Source organism: Candoia aspera, chromosome 1, assembly GCF_035149785.1.
Source record: "Candoia aspera isolate rCanAsp1 chromosome 1, rCanAsp1.hap2, whole genome shotgun sequence".
Lineage (NCBI taxonomy): Eukaryota > Metazoa > Chordata > Lepidosauria > Squamata > Boidae > Candoia > Candoia aspera.
Genome location: NC_086153.1, coordinates 174,324,119 through 174,338,889, shown reverse-complemented (window position 1 = coordinate 174,338,889; position 14,771 = coordinate 174,324,119). Strand labels below are relative to the sequence as shown.

The window sequence follows — 14,771 nt, the reverse complement described above, 5'->3', positions numbered from 1 at the left end:
TTTTTTTTAATACATAAGTAAATGGAAAGGTCAAAAGTGAGGAAATCTCTCGAGCTCTCTGCTGTGTGTGCTAGGGGTGCGATACATTTATCACAGTGAGTCCCAGGACATCAAAAATGTACTGAACTATTTTCAGTAAATGAACAGAAATGCAACTTGTCTGAATTTTGTTGCTGTCACACTATTTGGAGGGTGTGCAGTGTCTTCTGTTCAGCAGAATAATTTGACAGCACAGTACTGATGATGGAATGCTACAAGAAAGTGTTATGTGATTAAAATGTAGTGCATTTGCTTGTGGCATCAAGGATCAGGGCCATAGAAAACTGGCTTTGTCACGCAAGATCAGTTGCTATGTGTTAAATACAAAATGCCTGTGAAAATGTAAAGGTATTTAATTTTTTTCCTGGATGTCTTTGTCTTAATATTGTTCTTTTTTCCCTTATCCCATTGACAGGTATGATTTCATTGAAATACGGGATGGAGATAGTGACAATGCTGATCTTCTGGGAAAACACTGTGGAAACATTGCTCCGCCTACTATCACTTCATCTGGCCCTTCTCTGTATATCAAATTCACCTCAGACTATGCGCGTCAAGGTGCTGGCTTCTCCCTGCGTTATGAGATCTACAAGACGGGTCAGTGTCCATCTGCTCTCCCAACCAGGTTCTTAGGCCTCCCTCAGCGGGGGCAATGTTTCGAGTATATCGATGGGCAATGTGAATGTCCTTTGCAACAATTCCCCCATTGTGGTCTGAACTGGAAGCATGTGAGGCCGGCCCCTTGCAGAAGTTCTGAGCCTGGCCACGACTGGGTTGTATCCCTCTCTCTATCATCTTGAGTTCCTGATGGAGAAAAAGAGAGATTTTAATGTAATCTATAACCGGTGGCGCTGCGGGTTAAACCGCTGAGCTGTCGATCGGAAGGTCGGCGGTTCGAAACCGCGCGGCGGGGTGAGCTCCCGTTGCTCGTCCCAGCTCCTGCTCACCTAGCAGTTCGAAAACATGCAAATGTGAGTAGATCAATAGGTACCGCTTCGGTGGGAAGGTAACGGCATTCCGTGAGTCATGACCCGGAAGTGTCTATGACAACGCCGGCTCCAAGGCTTAGAAACGGAGATGAGCACCGCCCCCTAGAGTCGGACACGACTGGACTTTACGTCAAGGGAAACCTTTACCTTTACTATAACCATATCATTTTCAAGAGTGTATGGCTTCCCTGAAAAAGAAAGCCTATCAGAAACTAAAACAGATTTGTGATCTGTTTTAGAACAATAATCTGTGCTCTAGTGTCCTGGAAAAAGCTAAATTATTATTTGTGCTTTATGAACAGTGGACCACTAGTCTGAAATGAGAAATTCACCTTAACTCAAAGTTGTAAGATGCTTTTGATGAGATGAGCTGCTCTTGTCCATGAGACAGCACTGCACTTCTACTCACCAGTAAAGCAAAGGAAAAGTTGTTAATGGCCTTATTGCTGGCAGGATGTCAGACTGCCTTTGTTCAGGTCCTTCTTGGAAATTCAGAGGTCCTATCTAGCTGATTATTAAACTGTTTCCAGGTTTCACTGTTTCTGGGAAGAGGTGATGGCTCTGCCACTTGAGTTGCTTCAAGAAGGTGTTGATGGCTTTTCTCCTTGGCAGGCTTGGGGAGACAGTTCTCAGAGTTGACAGTCTTCTCATATGAGAGTCTCCTTATTAAACTTGGCATTCATCTTTCCTCAGTTCTGCTGCCCTTACCAAATCTGTTTCAATGTTTTCAAAAAGTGAAGTATTTTATGACATATTGACAAGGTATTTTGATTTCTAAGGGAAAGCAGCTTCTTCATTAAGTGATCTAATTTATTCTAGAATTACAAAGAGCATATCTTTTTAAAGTGTCATGTAGAAAAAAGCTTGTTAAAGTCAAGGCTAAGCAAGAATGGTCCTCTCTTCCCATCCTGCCTCCTCATGAATATGCAATTCCAGCACTGATCAATAGCCATGTGTTTTCTTTTTTCAAAAAGCCAAGGATTTCGTAACCAGTGTAATGCTGGCTTAAGTGGGCTGCTGTTGGCAGTGCCATCAGGGCAACCTCTTGAGTTCCACGGAAAGGGAAACTACTCAGAATGCTCTTTTAATAATAATATTAAAAAGCCCTACTCTTGGAGAAAGTGAATCGGTGCCCCTTTACATTGGTTCAGTCTAAATATTTGCCAGATTAGAGGGTTTGGAGATGAAGATTCTGGTGTATAAAAATAGTCTTGCTTCATCATTGCAGGCCTGAGCAAGACAATGCTGTTGTGTGCTCAGGGAGAGGCCTGGCTCGCTGGGCCTCGCACAAGAAAAAGTTTGTGGTCATGGGACAAGGGACTATTGCTCATATTTAGAATGGAAAGGCGCAGAATTATGTCACTGGTAGAAAAGGGAGAACTGCTTTGAGGAACTGAAAGGGACATGAGGCAAACAGCATTCCTTAGCTTGCCCAGAAATCTTAATGAAGGGGCGGAAGTACACAGAGATTATACAGATTTGGCGGACTTTACCTCAGCTAGATTATGCTCATTAATCTATGGCAGCACATTTCTTTTTCTTAAATCTCCTGTATCAGGTTGGGAAACAGGTTGATGTGATTCTTCTAGATCTAAATTTTAATGATTTTGTTCTGGTGGAAGGCACAGGCTGCTAGACTTCTAGAATATAGAGGATGAATACTATCCATAACGGCAAAGTCAAAAAATCTCAAACTCTGGCAAAAGTAAGTTGTTTTGATGTGTCTCTGGGCATTAGGAATAGATATTAACACAGAAGTGATCCTGGAATTGGAAAATAATTTTAGTGCATCTCTAGTTTGGTAGATGTTATTGTTTCAGCCTTGTTGTTTAGTTAGCAGGTTGCCCTAAGTATCTTCTTTGGTGCTCTTGTCTGTGCAGTTCAACCTCTTTTGGGGCAGAGTTGATCTGGCCATACCGTTCATAACCTTCATAAGTGGAAGGTGGTCCGATTATCTTCAAAGATAATTCAGAATCTTCAGTTTTGTAGATACTAGCCAATATAAGATTGTTCAGCAAATATTATTACTGTTCAGTGCAGGGGGTTGATTTATCAGACTCAGTTTAATTTATGGGTTCAGTAGAAGCTCTGGAAGGCTTAGATCCTACATCAAGTGCCTATGTACTCCTTGTAATTTCCTTCTTCACTCTAAATTCCCTTTCTATGTAAAATGAGGACTATTATGGAGAAAGCAAGGCCTCTGCATCAATTGCCCATGGCTGGGGTTTGAACTTCCATCTGCAAACTCCTCATTATATGTGAAAGAGAAGGCAAAATGCACTTTCACTCTTGAGTTTTTTGCTTAGCTGGTTTTAAGTTTAACTTCTTCTTATTGTTGCTTCTTCTTTCTCTTTCTGCTAGATTCTCTTTAGTTGGTTTATTTGTCAGTATACCACCCAGCTCATAAATGATTTTAACATTTAATTTAACATTTCGCATCTTGATTTCTGGTTACTTTTGGAGCAGATTAAACAATATATTTTGTGACTTGGAGAACCTGACTGTCAGAAGTCAAGGACATTTCTTCTGTAAATCTGGTTCATACCTGCGTGATGTTATATTGATAGTTGGCATTCACAAAAACTGCAGCACTTTATCAGAAGCCCTGTGCTTTCTCTGTGCCACAGAAGGGAATGCCCTGTAAAGACAGTGCTGTTGGAAAATACACGCTTGCTGTCTAAATATAACATTTCAGAGCTATTGTCTTATTTTTATGTTGATGCTGATTAATCAACTAATCAATTAATCTAACTGACTGCCAGTCTTAATGAATATTTCTCCAAGCTGTTTCTAGGTAGATATTATAGCTGTCAGTTGAGGAAACCAAGTGTGAACCGACCTTTCAAGCAAGCAAGCAAGCAAGCAAGCAAGCAAGCAAGCAAGCAAGCAAGCTAGCTAGCTAGCTAGCTAGCTATTTATTTATTTGTTTGTTTGTTTGTTTGTTTGTTTGTTTATTATTCAAATTTTGCTACCGCCCATCTCCCCCAAAAGGGGGACTCTGGGCGGTTTACAATAAAATCAATATGTTTTTGTATTGTTTTTCCTAAGAGCAGCTGATACAGTTCTCCCACAGCATCCTTCTTTGCAGGGGCAGATCTGCTTGGCTTCAGCAGTAGAACTAAGTAGGGTATTAAGGTATCTTCTGCCACTTGTGGGCTGGATCTCTGCCCCTCCTTACACCAGTGCTGGGGGCCTTGCACTGGTGGCCAACAGGCTTCTGGGTGCAATCTAAAATGCTAATACTAACCATGGCTTCTCACCTAGTTATTTGTAGGTCTGCATCCTCCCACTGGAATTGGCCCAGCCAGTTAGATCTACCCAGGAAAAATTATTAGTGGTGCCCACTTTACGGAAGTGAAGGGAGCCAAGTTTGATCGCACTGCTTTTTGATGGCCGTACCTGTTCTTTGGAATAACCTCCCAGTTAGGCATGCTGGTTGGCTCCCACTGTGCCTTTCCAGAAGCTGCTCTAAACAGCTCTTCCAGAAGATATTTGGGCCTTGATCCCATTTGGGTCTGATTATACTTTGGTTTGGTTAATTTAAATTTCTTCTATGTTTTTCCTTATTTGTGTACTTTTCGTTTATTTTATATTGTTTCTTGTGCATCTTATCTATAAACCACCAAGGGTCCTTAGAGATTTGGCAGTCTATAAATGTAAAGGACATCTCTGCTGAATTCCTTCTCTAAAATTTGTTTTGCCTCTATCTTCCTTCCTGGGATTATCAAATGCGTTACTTGAGACAGAATGGTGGAGAGCTATTGGATTCTTAACCATCAGATCCTCACCTAGTATGAATATTATGCGTATTTCTACACTGGTAAATGGTGGTAGCCAGAATGCAGAGGCAGATTTCATGATGGTTTGAATTAAGATTTTTCTTTATTTTTTTGTACCTTTATTTCTTTGTTCTGTCTTTTTTCTTGACTGCACTTTTAAATATACATTAAAAAAAAGTAAAATTAAAAGAAGATTAGCAAGGAATTCTAATTCTCCACTGTTCAACAACTGGGGAAAAATATCTCTCCCTCTTAGTTTGGTATTCAAATAAATAACATTGGAGGGAACTACAGGAACAATTTTGGGGATACATTTTTTATTGTTGCTTTGTTTTTTGTTATCTCAGCTCTGGGACTCTGGGCTCAGAGTTTTTTCATTTAAAGAGAATGTGTTTTGGGTGTAGCTGCACTTAATGCATCTCAAGGTTTTAGTGACTTCTACAGGTCTGTATTCAAACATACATGACCATCAAGTAATTTATTAGAATCCAAGCATCATTCATTGATAAAGATATTGGTCAGTCCCTGGAAAAATGTTAACATTCCTAAAAGTTCTATATGTGTATTATACTGTGGACTACAACCCTTTAAAATTAACTCTCTCTCTCCAAAAACATAATACATAAGTATAATGTTTGAAATATACACTCTCAAACATAGCCTGAAACTGTCTTTTAATGAAACCCAGTTATGTGGGGCCTGTAATGTTAACAGTTTTGATTATTTGTTTTCAGAGGTCTGTATCAGGGCTGGTAAATTAAAATTTATATTGTCCAGCAATCCTGTTAAATCTCACTTGTTTTGCATGACATTTGATTTAAATAGATTTCCACAGGCTTCTTTGCTCCCATGTGTTTAAGTCCAGCCCTGCTTCTTCAGGAGAAGCAAAGGTCCATGCAGGGTGTTGGGGTGGTAATAGGAATTGTGTTAACTTTTCCATGGAAAAGCAAACGGCCCAAGAGCTGTGAAAGGTAATCTTCTGCTACAGTTGTGGAACCAGAGGGGCTTGTAACATTCTCTGCCCACTTCCCTCATCTTAGTGACCTGTAGCCTAGAGAATTCAATTGTTAATTGTCTGCTCTCTCCAGAGCAATAGCCTTAATGCAGTCATAGCCTCAAGAGAATGTAGTCTCCTTCTCCCTAAGGCACCTTGGGTCTGCAAAAAATAGAAGGCACTTAGCTGCGGTAGCACAATGAGGGCCAGTGTTGGGGTCATCCCTAAATAAATGGTAATATTGTCCCCACGGCTGGCAGTTAGAAAGGCATTCCTTAAGGATAGAAATAACTGGCATTTCAGTTTTGATGATTACCGTGGATGAGGGAGAAAGGCAGCTCTGTTTCAGTTTTCACCAGAACCCTTCACACTTGCCCCTGCCTACCCCAAACAGTGTTAGCTTATTCATTGTTAAAGATGTGCTATTTTTCAAGGCTTAAGCTGCTAGTCTGCAGGTGTTGTTTCCCTGAGAATTGCCACTTGGATGGAAAATGAAATGGGGACAATGATATTAATAATTAATACATTTGCAAGGCAGGAGCAATTTTCTGCATGAGGGATTTAAGTGCTTAAAAAGAACACTTATGAATAACATAGCTCAACCTGCCTACAGTAAGGGAAGTGGCTGATGAGGTTAATGCTCAGCCTCGGCCTTCTTGTCTCTTTCCATAGGCTCCGAAGACTGTTCTAGAAACTTCACCAATTCAAATGGCACCATTGAATCCCCAGGCTTTCCGGATAAGTATCCACACAATTTGGACTGCGCTTTCACAATCATGGCCAAGCCAAAAATGGAGATCGTCCTTCAGTTTTTAACGTTTGACCTAGAGCATGACCCTCTGCAAGTTGGGGAGGGAGATTGTAAATATGATTGGCTGGACATCTGGGATGGTATTCCTCAAGGTAAGGGCTAAAGGCTGCACCACCAGGGTTCACTCCTCTAGATGGCCATTGTCAAGCAACTATTCATTTTGAGGCTGAAGAATTCTGTAACAATCATAAATTACTAATGTTGTCATTGCTTCCTGCAATCTCACATATTGTTGCTTTGTTCTTAGAAAGGAACAAAAATTAACCCTGAAGGGAAATGAAATTTCTTCTTTGTTTCATGCACTAGCAGTGCTGCCTTTCTGCTGCCTTGGTGTGATTTTAGGTGACAGTAAAATCACTTTAGACAAATCAGTAACCTGATTTATAGAATTAGATGAGAAAGTGAAATCTTTGAGCCACTGAAGTATCCTGAACTTCCAGTTAGAAAACAGGACAATAATTAAAAAACAAAACAAAACAATCTACACTAAGTTGCATATAGGAAAGTTCTGCATATAATTATCATAAAGATTTTTGTGGAAAAGGGGCTGAAAAATATTATCCGTTAACACATCAACTGTAATTTTACATGTCAGGGAAGCAATGCATGTGTTAAAAATGTAAATAGCTCTAGATTAGTCTTTTCATGAGTACATAAATTCCTGTTTGTTTCCTGTAAGAATATCTATTAGTGTGTGTGTGTTGCAAAGGGGGGACTGTACAGTACAGTCATATGCCTTTTCTTCTCAGATGCCAAATTCTCTTCAGTTTGATTTATTTCCAGGTAAGTTATATAGTTATTTATCTAAAATCACTCATCAGTTAGGATGAGGTCTGGAATGTTAAAAAGTGTCCTATTAAGTTTTGTGGACCAACGTCTAAGGTAGGCATTTTATGCAACTTGTATGAAATACAAAAATTTATTTATCCCAATACTTGTCTGCAAGGAAAAGCTCCTGCAAATTTGTGGCATAATACATATTAAGGGTGTTATTTAAAAAAAAGTCTTTATAGTGTTTCATTTTATCTGGTTGATGTATTTATTCCCTCAACTGTCTACCTCTTCATCTTTTCCAACCAAAAAAGGGGACATGCCTATGAGTCAGTAAACAGTGTCTTTCTTTCATCTCTTTTGCAGTTGGGCCCTTGATTGGCAGGTACTGTGGCACTAAAACTCTTTCAGAGATCCGCTCAACTACTGGCATCTTATCCCTCACATTCCACACAGATTTGGCTGTGGCTAAAGATGGCTTCTCTGCTCGCTATTATTTGGTACAGCAGGAGGCGCCAGAGAGTAAGTTGGCAGGTGGTTCAGTCTGAGTATTTTCTAGACCTACAGCATAGTAAGAATGTATCTATATTTGATATATTTTCTGATCCTTACATTTGGAGGGGAGAAGTAACATTTCAACAATTTTAGCGTTGATAACTGAGATTTGGAATTTGAATTTCATTACACCCCTTACATTTAGTAATTTATCTATAATATTTTGTTTTCTCCCCCCTCCCCCCTGTGAGATATTGAAGCTAAGATCCAAGCTTCAGTACCAGTATTTGAAAGTGCTGTAGAAATTCTAAACACAACATTAAAATATCAACATTTTCCTTTCAAAATCAAGGTATTTAGAGTTAGAATTACTTTGAACTTTGTTTTGTATAGGGAGACACTTGAAGCTATGTTTGGAATTTAGGAATTTGAATGCTTACAAAGTTATCAGTTCTTTCTTTGTCTTTTGTAAGATCTTAGCTTTTTTCTTTTAAGTGTGATATTCTATTACTTCTATGACATGTTTAGAAAATGGAAAATGCAACAGAGAGCATCTAGTTTTCCAAGAGTAAGGCTTTTGCATTTACTAAAGCTAGGCCAAGGGACTGCTGAGCTGCTGAGCTTGCCGATTGGAAGGTCGGCGGTTCGAATCCGCGTGACAGGGTGAGCTCCCGTTGCTAGTCCCAGCTCTTGCCAACCTAGCAGTTCGAAAACATGCAAATGTGAGTAGATTAATAGGTACCACTTTGGCGGGCAGGTAACGGCGTTCCGTTTAGTCATGCTGGCTGCATGACCACGGAAGTGTCTACGGACAAATGCCGGCTCTTCGGCTTTGAAACAGAGATGAGCACCGCCCCCTAGAGTTGGACACGACTGGACTTCATGTCAAGGGAAACCTTTACCTTTACCTAAAGCTAGGCCAGACCTGCTTTTAGGGAAGCTAAGGCCTCAGTCAGCATTTGCTTGGGATTAGACAGCTCTATCTGTCATGAGTAAGGATGGCGAGCAGGAGGCTCCCATCCAGACTGTCAAGCGCATGCGTAGCACTGATGAATTGTTCAGCCATTCAAAGAGACACAGATCGGGACCGCCTTAACCCTTGGGGGTTATAAGTCTGGGTTTTCCCACGCTTCTTCAGTTTGTTAGGATTCCTGTTAAGTACTAGCAATAAATATTAGAGACCAGTTCCTTGTCTCAGTGTGTTTCCTGGTTGTTAGGACACTATCTGGTAATAGATAGTGTAATGCTGTAGGGGCTCCCAAACTGTGGTTGCAACTTCCAGACATCATAAATAAATACGATGGGGGATCATAAATTGGGAGGGACTTGCACACCCAATGGAGGATTGTTCCCAGAACTCATTCCTGCTCTGCCTGGACAAGCCAGCACCTGCTTTGTCCAGGCAGAGCAGGAGCACAGTCTGGCAGAATTCCAGAATAAGCTGACTGATAGGTTCCAGCTGTATATGTGTTTACACCCAGAACCCTGTCAAATTGCATTCTTACTCTCTTTGGACAAGCAACTGTTAGCTTGTCCAAGCAGAACAGGAGCAAACTCACTCCCACTCTTCTTGGGCAAATCATCGGGTGACCAGAAAGGATGGGAAATTCAACCTATTGGAGGAGTTAAGGATGGGCATAGAAGGTGGAGGTCTCTGGACCGCATACAGCTTTCATCTCCATCCTTAGTACCCTCCCTCCACACAGACAAAAGAAAATCAGGTTGCAATGGAGAAAAAAATAGCTGAAATGGGCCCCAAACACTTTGATTTCAGAGCCTCTTGGTCCCATTCCCGCCTTTAATTTTGGAAAAGAAAAAAAGAATGAAATACCATTCAAAGACAGCCCCAGCCTACCTGGTAATATCCTCAAGGAGAGGAGAGTTCCACATTGTTTGTTCCTCCTCCATTTCTTCTTGTTTGGGACTTATGATCAAAAGTAAGCTCTTGTGATCAACACAAATTCAGTCTGCCTACAGATGTTTTGATTCTACTTTTCTTTCTTTACCATAAGAATGAAAACAACATTAAACAAGCTCCAAAAACAATAATAATAACAAGTATACTTGCTGCAGAAAAACTCTTCATCAGAGATGATTTGGTAATCAGTTATAAACACTTCCACGATATTTATTCCACTTGCAAAGTGTGAAATTCCCAGCTTTTCATGCAAAATTCTATAGTTTTCCCTTTGCAGTAGTTGCACGACAATTGACAGTGGATTTCATAGGGGCCTTGTATTCCTTTTTCTGAATGCTGACATTTTATTTGCAGATCTGTAGAGGCAATTCTGCACTTCAGCCTCTGCAAACAATTTTATTTGATAGGATATTGAGAGACAGTTGGTGGCAATGATTCATTTAGGAGTGGAACCCACAGTTCTGTGGGAGGATTTCTTTTCAGTTTCATAATCTGCCTATTCTAGACTTCCAGTGCAACAGTCCACTGGGAATGGAATCTGGCCGGATCTCCAATGAGCAAATCACTGCTTCCTCTACATACTCTGACGGAAGGTGGACTCCGCAACAGAGCCGACTCAATAGTGATGATAATGGATGGACTCCTAATGTGGATAACAACAAAGAATTCCTGCAGGTATTTTCAGTTTCTTGTATAATAGCCTACAGTAATAAAGGTCGGACACCCATACCATTTAGAAAGATTGGGAGGGAAACTATGGTATCAGGCTTCCCACCACTTGTGTTACCAGACTCTTAAGTCATATTTGTCAAAACTGGGGCCTGCTAGAGTCTCCAACTGGCATTCTTTTTCTGAAAAACTTGGCTTTTATTTGTCCATGGAATCAGCTTTGGCAAAGTGATATATCAGGAGCATACTTATTTGTTTAGACCCATAGTACGTCATGGCAGGAACTAGGACTATCCTCTAGACCTTCATGTTCTTTCCCCTCCCCAAACCTTTTGTGCATATTTTACCCTTGAACCAAATGGATTATCGTGTTGCTAAATCAACCTTAGAATATACGCCTTGTAGGATCTTCTGTTGCTCTCGCTGCAAGCTGAGAGCTGGGAAAGAGGCTTCAACTGCTGTTTGGAAAAGGGCGCGTGACTCTCTGTCTTCATGAACTGTTGGGGCCGTTAACATTCCTGCAGAAGTTCTTGGCTTGACCCAGTGCCCCCTGAACTTTAATGGGCTTTCCAGAGGCCAGAGAGAGAGCGAGAGAACGCATGCTACCACTTACAGCCTTGTTGACTCTGCAGTGATCTAAAAGAGGGGGACTTTCTCATGTGTGTTGAGCCAGTATAGCTAGAATAATATTATTCTTCTGGGGAATTGCAGTGTGCACCAACTGGAAACTCCAGCAAGAATGTTTGAAAAAAATGTTTTAGCAGGGCTTACACCAAACCAATTGATGGTAGCAAAGTTTGGTGACTGCAGTGGGAAGTACTAGATGGCACTTGCCACTAGAAAAAGAAGAGGTCCTCACTTGCTACAGATGGCCAATTCTGAGTTGCTGGGCTGGCATATGTGATCCTGTATGAACTAGACCAGTTAAACATCTCTGAAAAAGCATGAACTGAACATCACAACTTCATCTTATCGGTGAAAAGCATCCCTCCCCAATATAAATTGGCCTCTACAAATGATGCAGTTGATAAGAATTCTCTGGCTTAAGCTTGGGTTTATTTGACTTCAGTAACAGCAGAACCAAAGTTTCAAAATCCTTTACTAAGCTCAACATATCCTGAAACAGAAACTCTCCTTTCCCACTGCTGAAATCTGCAACTGACATAGCAAAATGTTGGGAGGTTCTATTCTGCAAGACTAATGACACACTGGTAAGGGAGCATTCAGCCTGCTTAGCTCAAATTATTTGCATTCAGATGCTGCAGTACATTATTATTGTTGTTGCTAGCAATCAAGGCTGCAACACAGTTATGCTGAGCATTTTGTGAAAATCCTGGTGAGATTTTATCCTAGAAATGTTTACAGTCCAGTCCAATGAGATAGAGAAGCAGGGGAGGCAATTTCAAAATGTACTATTCTTGTTCACTTTTGGAAGCTGTAACAAAACCACAGACTGAAAACATTTCCTTCTATGGCTCACATGTTGCTGCATCTAGGAATGTTAACTCAGCTGAAAACTGATCCTATTAAGTTCTTATACTGGGACAGCGTTTAGATAGAATAGGAACTCCTGACATGGCCAGTGGCAAATGCTGAAGCTGCATCAGAGGGATCTATTAAAAATGAAGTATTGTCATGCTAATTTATACTAGCTGAGTACCAATCCTGAATTTCAGACACATTCTCATGAAGCAACTGCAGCCCAGCATGGTTTGTCCTGGAGAGCCCTCTTAGCACCATAGGCTCCTAGTGTGTATTGTTGATATCTCTCTGAGAAACTCTGGGGTTCAAATGTAGGGCACCCCACATTAGAATGATGGGCTCATGGCCATGTTTGTGACAGTAACTTGCTAATTCTCTCCCATCTTGGTCTGCATTCTCATTCCGTTTTATGGCTGCTGGAGAATATTACATCTGAAAGTACTTCAAATGTTTCAAGTAATGGGAGTAAGTTGTTTGTTCCTAATCTTACCCTGTCATCAAACCCCACCCCGACATTAGGTGGATCTTCGCTTTCTAACAGTGCTGACAGCCATTGCTACTCAGGGTGCCATCTCCAGAGAAACACAGAACGGATACTATGTTCGGTCATACAAATTGGAGGTCAGCACAAATGGAGAAGACTGGATGATGTACCGGCATGGCAAAAATCACAAGGTAAGTGTCTCTCCTCTTTTCCCCAAATAATTCCAAATTGCAAAAAATTATCTTGATAGTGGAATGGAAGATCTAAATTTGTGAGGCATCTTTGGTGTTTCTTTCAGCTTACACCAAGATGCAAAAGACAAAGTCCCCTTCCCAAGTAAATTTTTTTCTCTCTTGAGAAATGTTGAAATAGTGGGCAAGTCTTGAAATGTTCCAGTAATCTGGTTGCTCTTCTTCTGTTGCCTCTGAAAGCTTTTGTGAGTTGGGAAGGGGAAATAATGCTGTTTTACAAGCGTTCTTCCCAATAAGTGTAACTATGAGTTGCTGGTTGCCATGGTAGCTGGATTGAGGGAGGGGAAAGAAGTGCTGAGGAGATCAGGGCCAGGAACCCTGTGCTCGAATATCCACTGGAATGAAGGCAAGTAAGGGCCCATTGAGCCCATCCACAAGGTCTGTGGGAGCAATTCCAAGGAATTCCAAGGAAAATTCCGCTTTTGTAGTGGTTTCAAATAGACCAGACAAGACCCAGAAATAAAACAGGCTGTGAGATCAGTCAGGTCCAAAACTGATCTTGAAGAGCTACAAATTTGGTGTGGTATGGAGTGTGTTTTGGAAAAACCTGGTGATCTTATACCTTGCTCAGTGGAGGGAGAGTCTGCTGTGTGCTTTCTGACTGCCAATGAAGGAGAAAATGGTTTTGCAGACTATGTTTTGCTACGTAAGATTCATTGAGCATTTATGGCCTGAGCCTCATCCACATGCTGGGTTAACAATCACAAAACCACATGAAGCTGCACTTCAGGAGTTATTGAAGCCTGAAAAATGAAAGGGCACAAATCCTGAGAGAGGATCATGATGTCCTAGAGAATAAAGCCCAACCATAAATAATGAGGAGCAATCTGGTTTGTCAGGGATAAGGGAACTGTAGCTGCAGCGCTGGCTGGCAGTGATGCATGGGGCACTCTGAGTTGGTACCTGGCCTGCCTGTAAATACAGCTGCGTTGACCCTCACTGATCCCGCCACCTTGAATGCTTAGTTTGTGCTCAGTGGGGATCCGGAGTGGGGGGAGTCTCTTCTTTTGTACTCTGGGCAGGTGTGCCAGGGGGCCATCAGTGCGGAGCACAGCTGTGTCCAATAAAGCCGTAACTGCCGGGCGGGGGGGGGGGGAGGGAGCTGCCACTGATCTTTGCTTTTTATCTGGAGACACTTCTAAACTGACCCTCAGTGCCCTGCTGCAGAACAGAGCAAATAGTGAGCTACCTTAGGTCCAGAGGGAAGAATCGCTCTTTTTTTTTTTTTATGAAAACCTCACTAAGGCAATGGCTGCCCCCTAAGAGAGATGGGTGCTTATCTGTCCCGCTTGGTTGCGCCTCTTCACTGTTATCACCAGGGAAATGACAAAGAATCCCATTTAAGCTGTTGCTTTCGGATGGGAGGGTGGGCTTTTGTCAGTTGTCTGAAGGGAATGGTGCCACTGTTTCTCCTACTTCCCCAAGAAAGACAGGCTAGACATTCCCATTTCTGAAAAGGGCTGGGCCTGCCCAGAACTGGTCTTGCGGTCAGTACAACAAAGGAAGCCACTGGAGACTGTCATCTTCCAGTTGAGGTGTTAGCCCTCCTAAAAAAGAGTCCAGGTAGCATTGAGGACGTTTGGACTGCCTTGGTTCAGTTCATGTTCCTCAAGGCTGCCCTTCTCTTTCTATGGTCCATTGATGTTCCGTTTTCCTTGTGTTGCTTTGATTTATTTTGATCCTTCAGCTGGGGGACTTTTAAGAGCCCAGGGGGCTGGGGGTGGGGACCGATTGAACAGAGTTCCTTTAATTTCCATTCCTGGAATCTAAGCCCCTCTGCCTTGCTTTGCCTTCCTTATACTTAATAATGCTCAAGCACTTTTTGCTGAACCTGAGCCAACTTTCATCTTCCAGCAGGATGCAGAGGGAGATATTTCATATAACTGCAGTGCTCACCCATATGGAGAACAGTTAAAAATCATGCTCAGGAAGAAAAAGCAATAAATTCCCTGAATTTGTGTTTGGCAAATTCCCTAGTATGACACTCACAACAAATGGAGATGCGAGGTTACTTTTGAAAAGACTTTCATATCACCCAATTCCCTTCTATTTATTTAGCATAGTAAATTAAACAAACTCATTTGCTCAG

General features: G+C 41.5%; 1 protein-coding gene across 4 annotated transcripts in view; it reads left to right on the top strand.

Moving 5' to 3' along the window:
• NRP2 (neuropilin 2) overlaps positions 1–14,771 on the top strand; it is a 179,362-nt gene that overhangs the window by 71,417 nt on the left and 93,174 nt on the right. For all 4 annotated transcript variants that reach the window (XM_063317960.1, XM_063317961.1, XM_063317962.1 and 1 more), the window contains exons 3-7: positions 455–636; positions 6,474–6,704; positions 7,750–7,905; positions 10,302–10,471; positions 12,467–12,622. In XM_063317960.1, the coding sequence (XP_063174030.1) occupies positions 455–636; positions 6,474–6,704; positions 7,750–7,905; positions 10,302–10,471; positions 12,467–12,622 (895 nt within the window). The remainder of the gene's footprint in view (positions 1–454; positions 637–6,473; positions 6,705–7,749; positions 7,906–10,301; positions 10,472–12,466; positions 12,623–14,771) is intronic.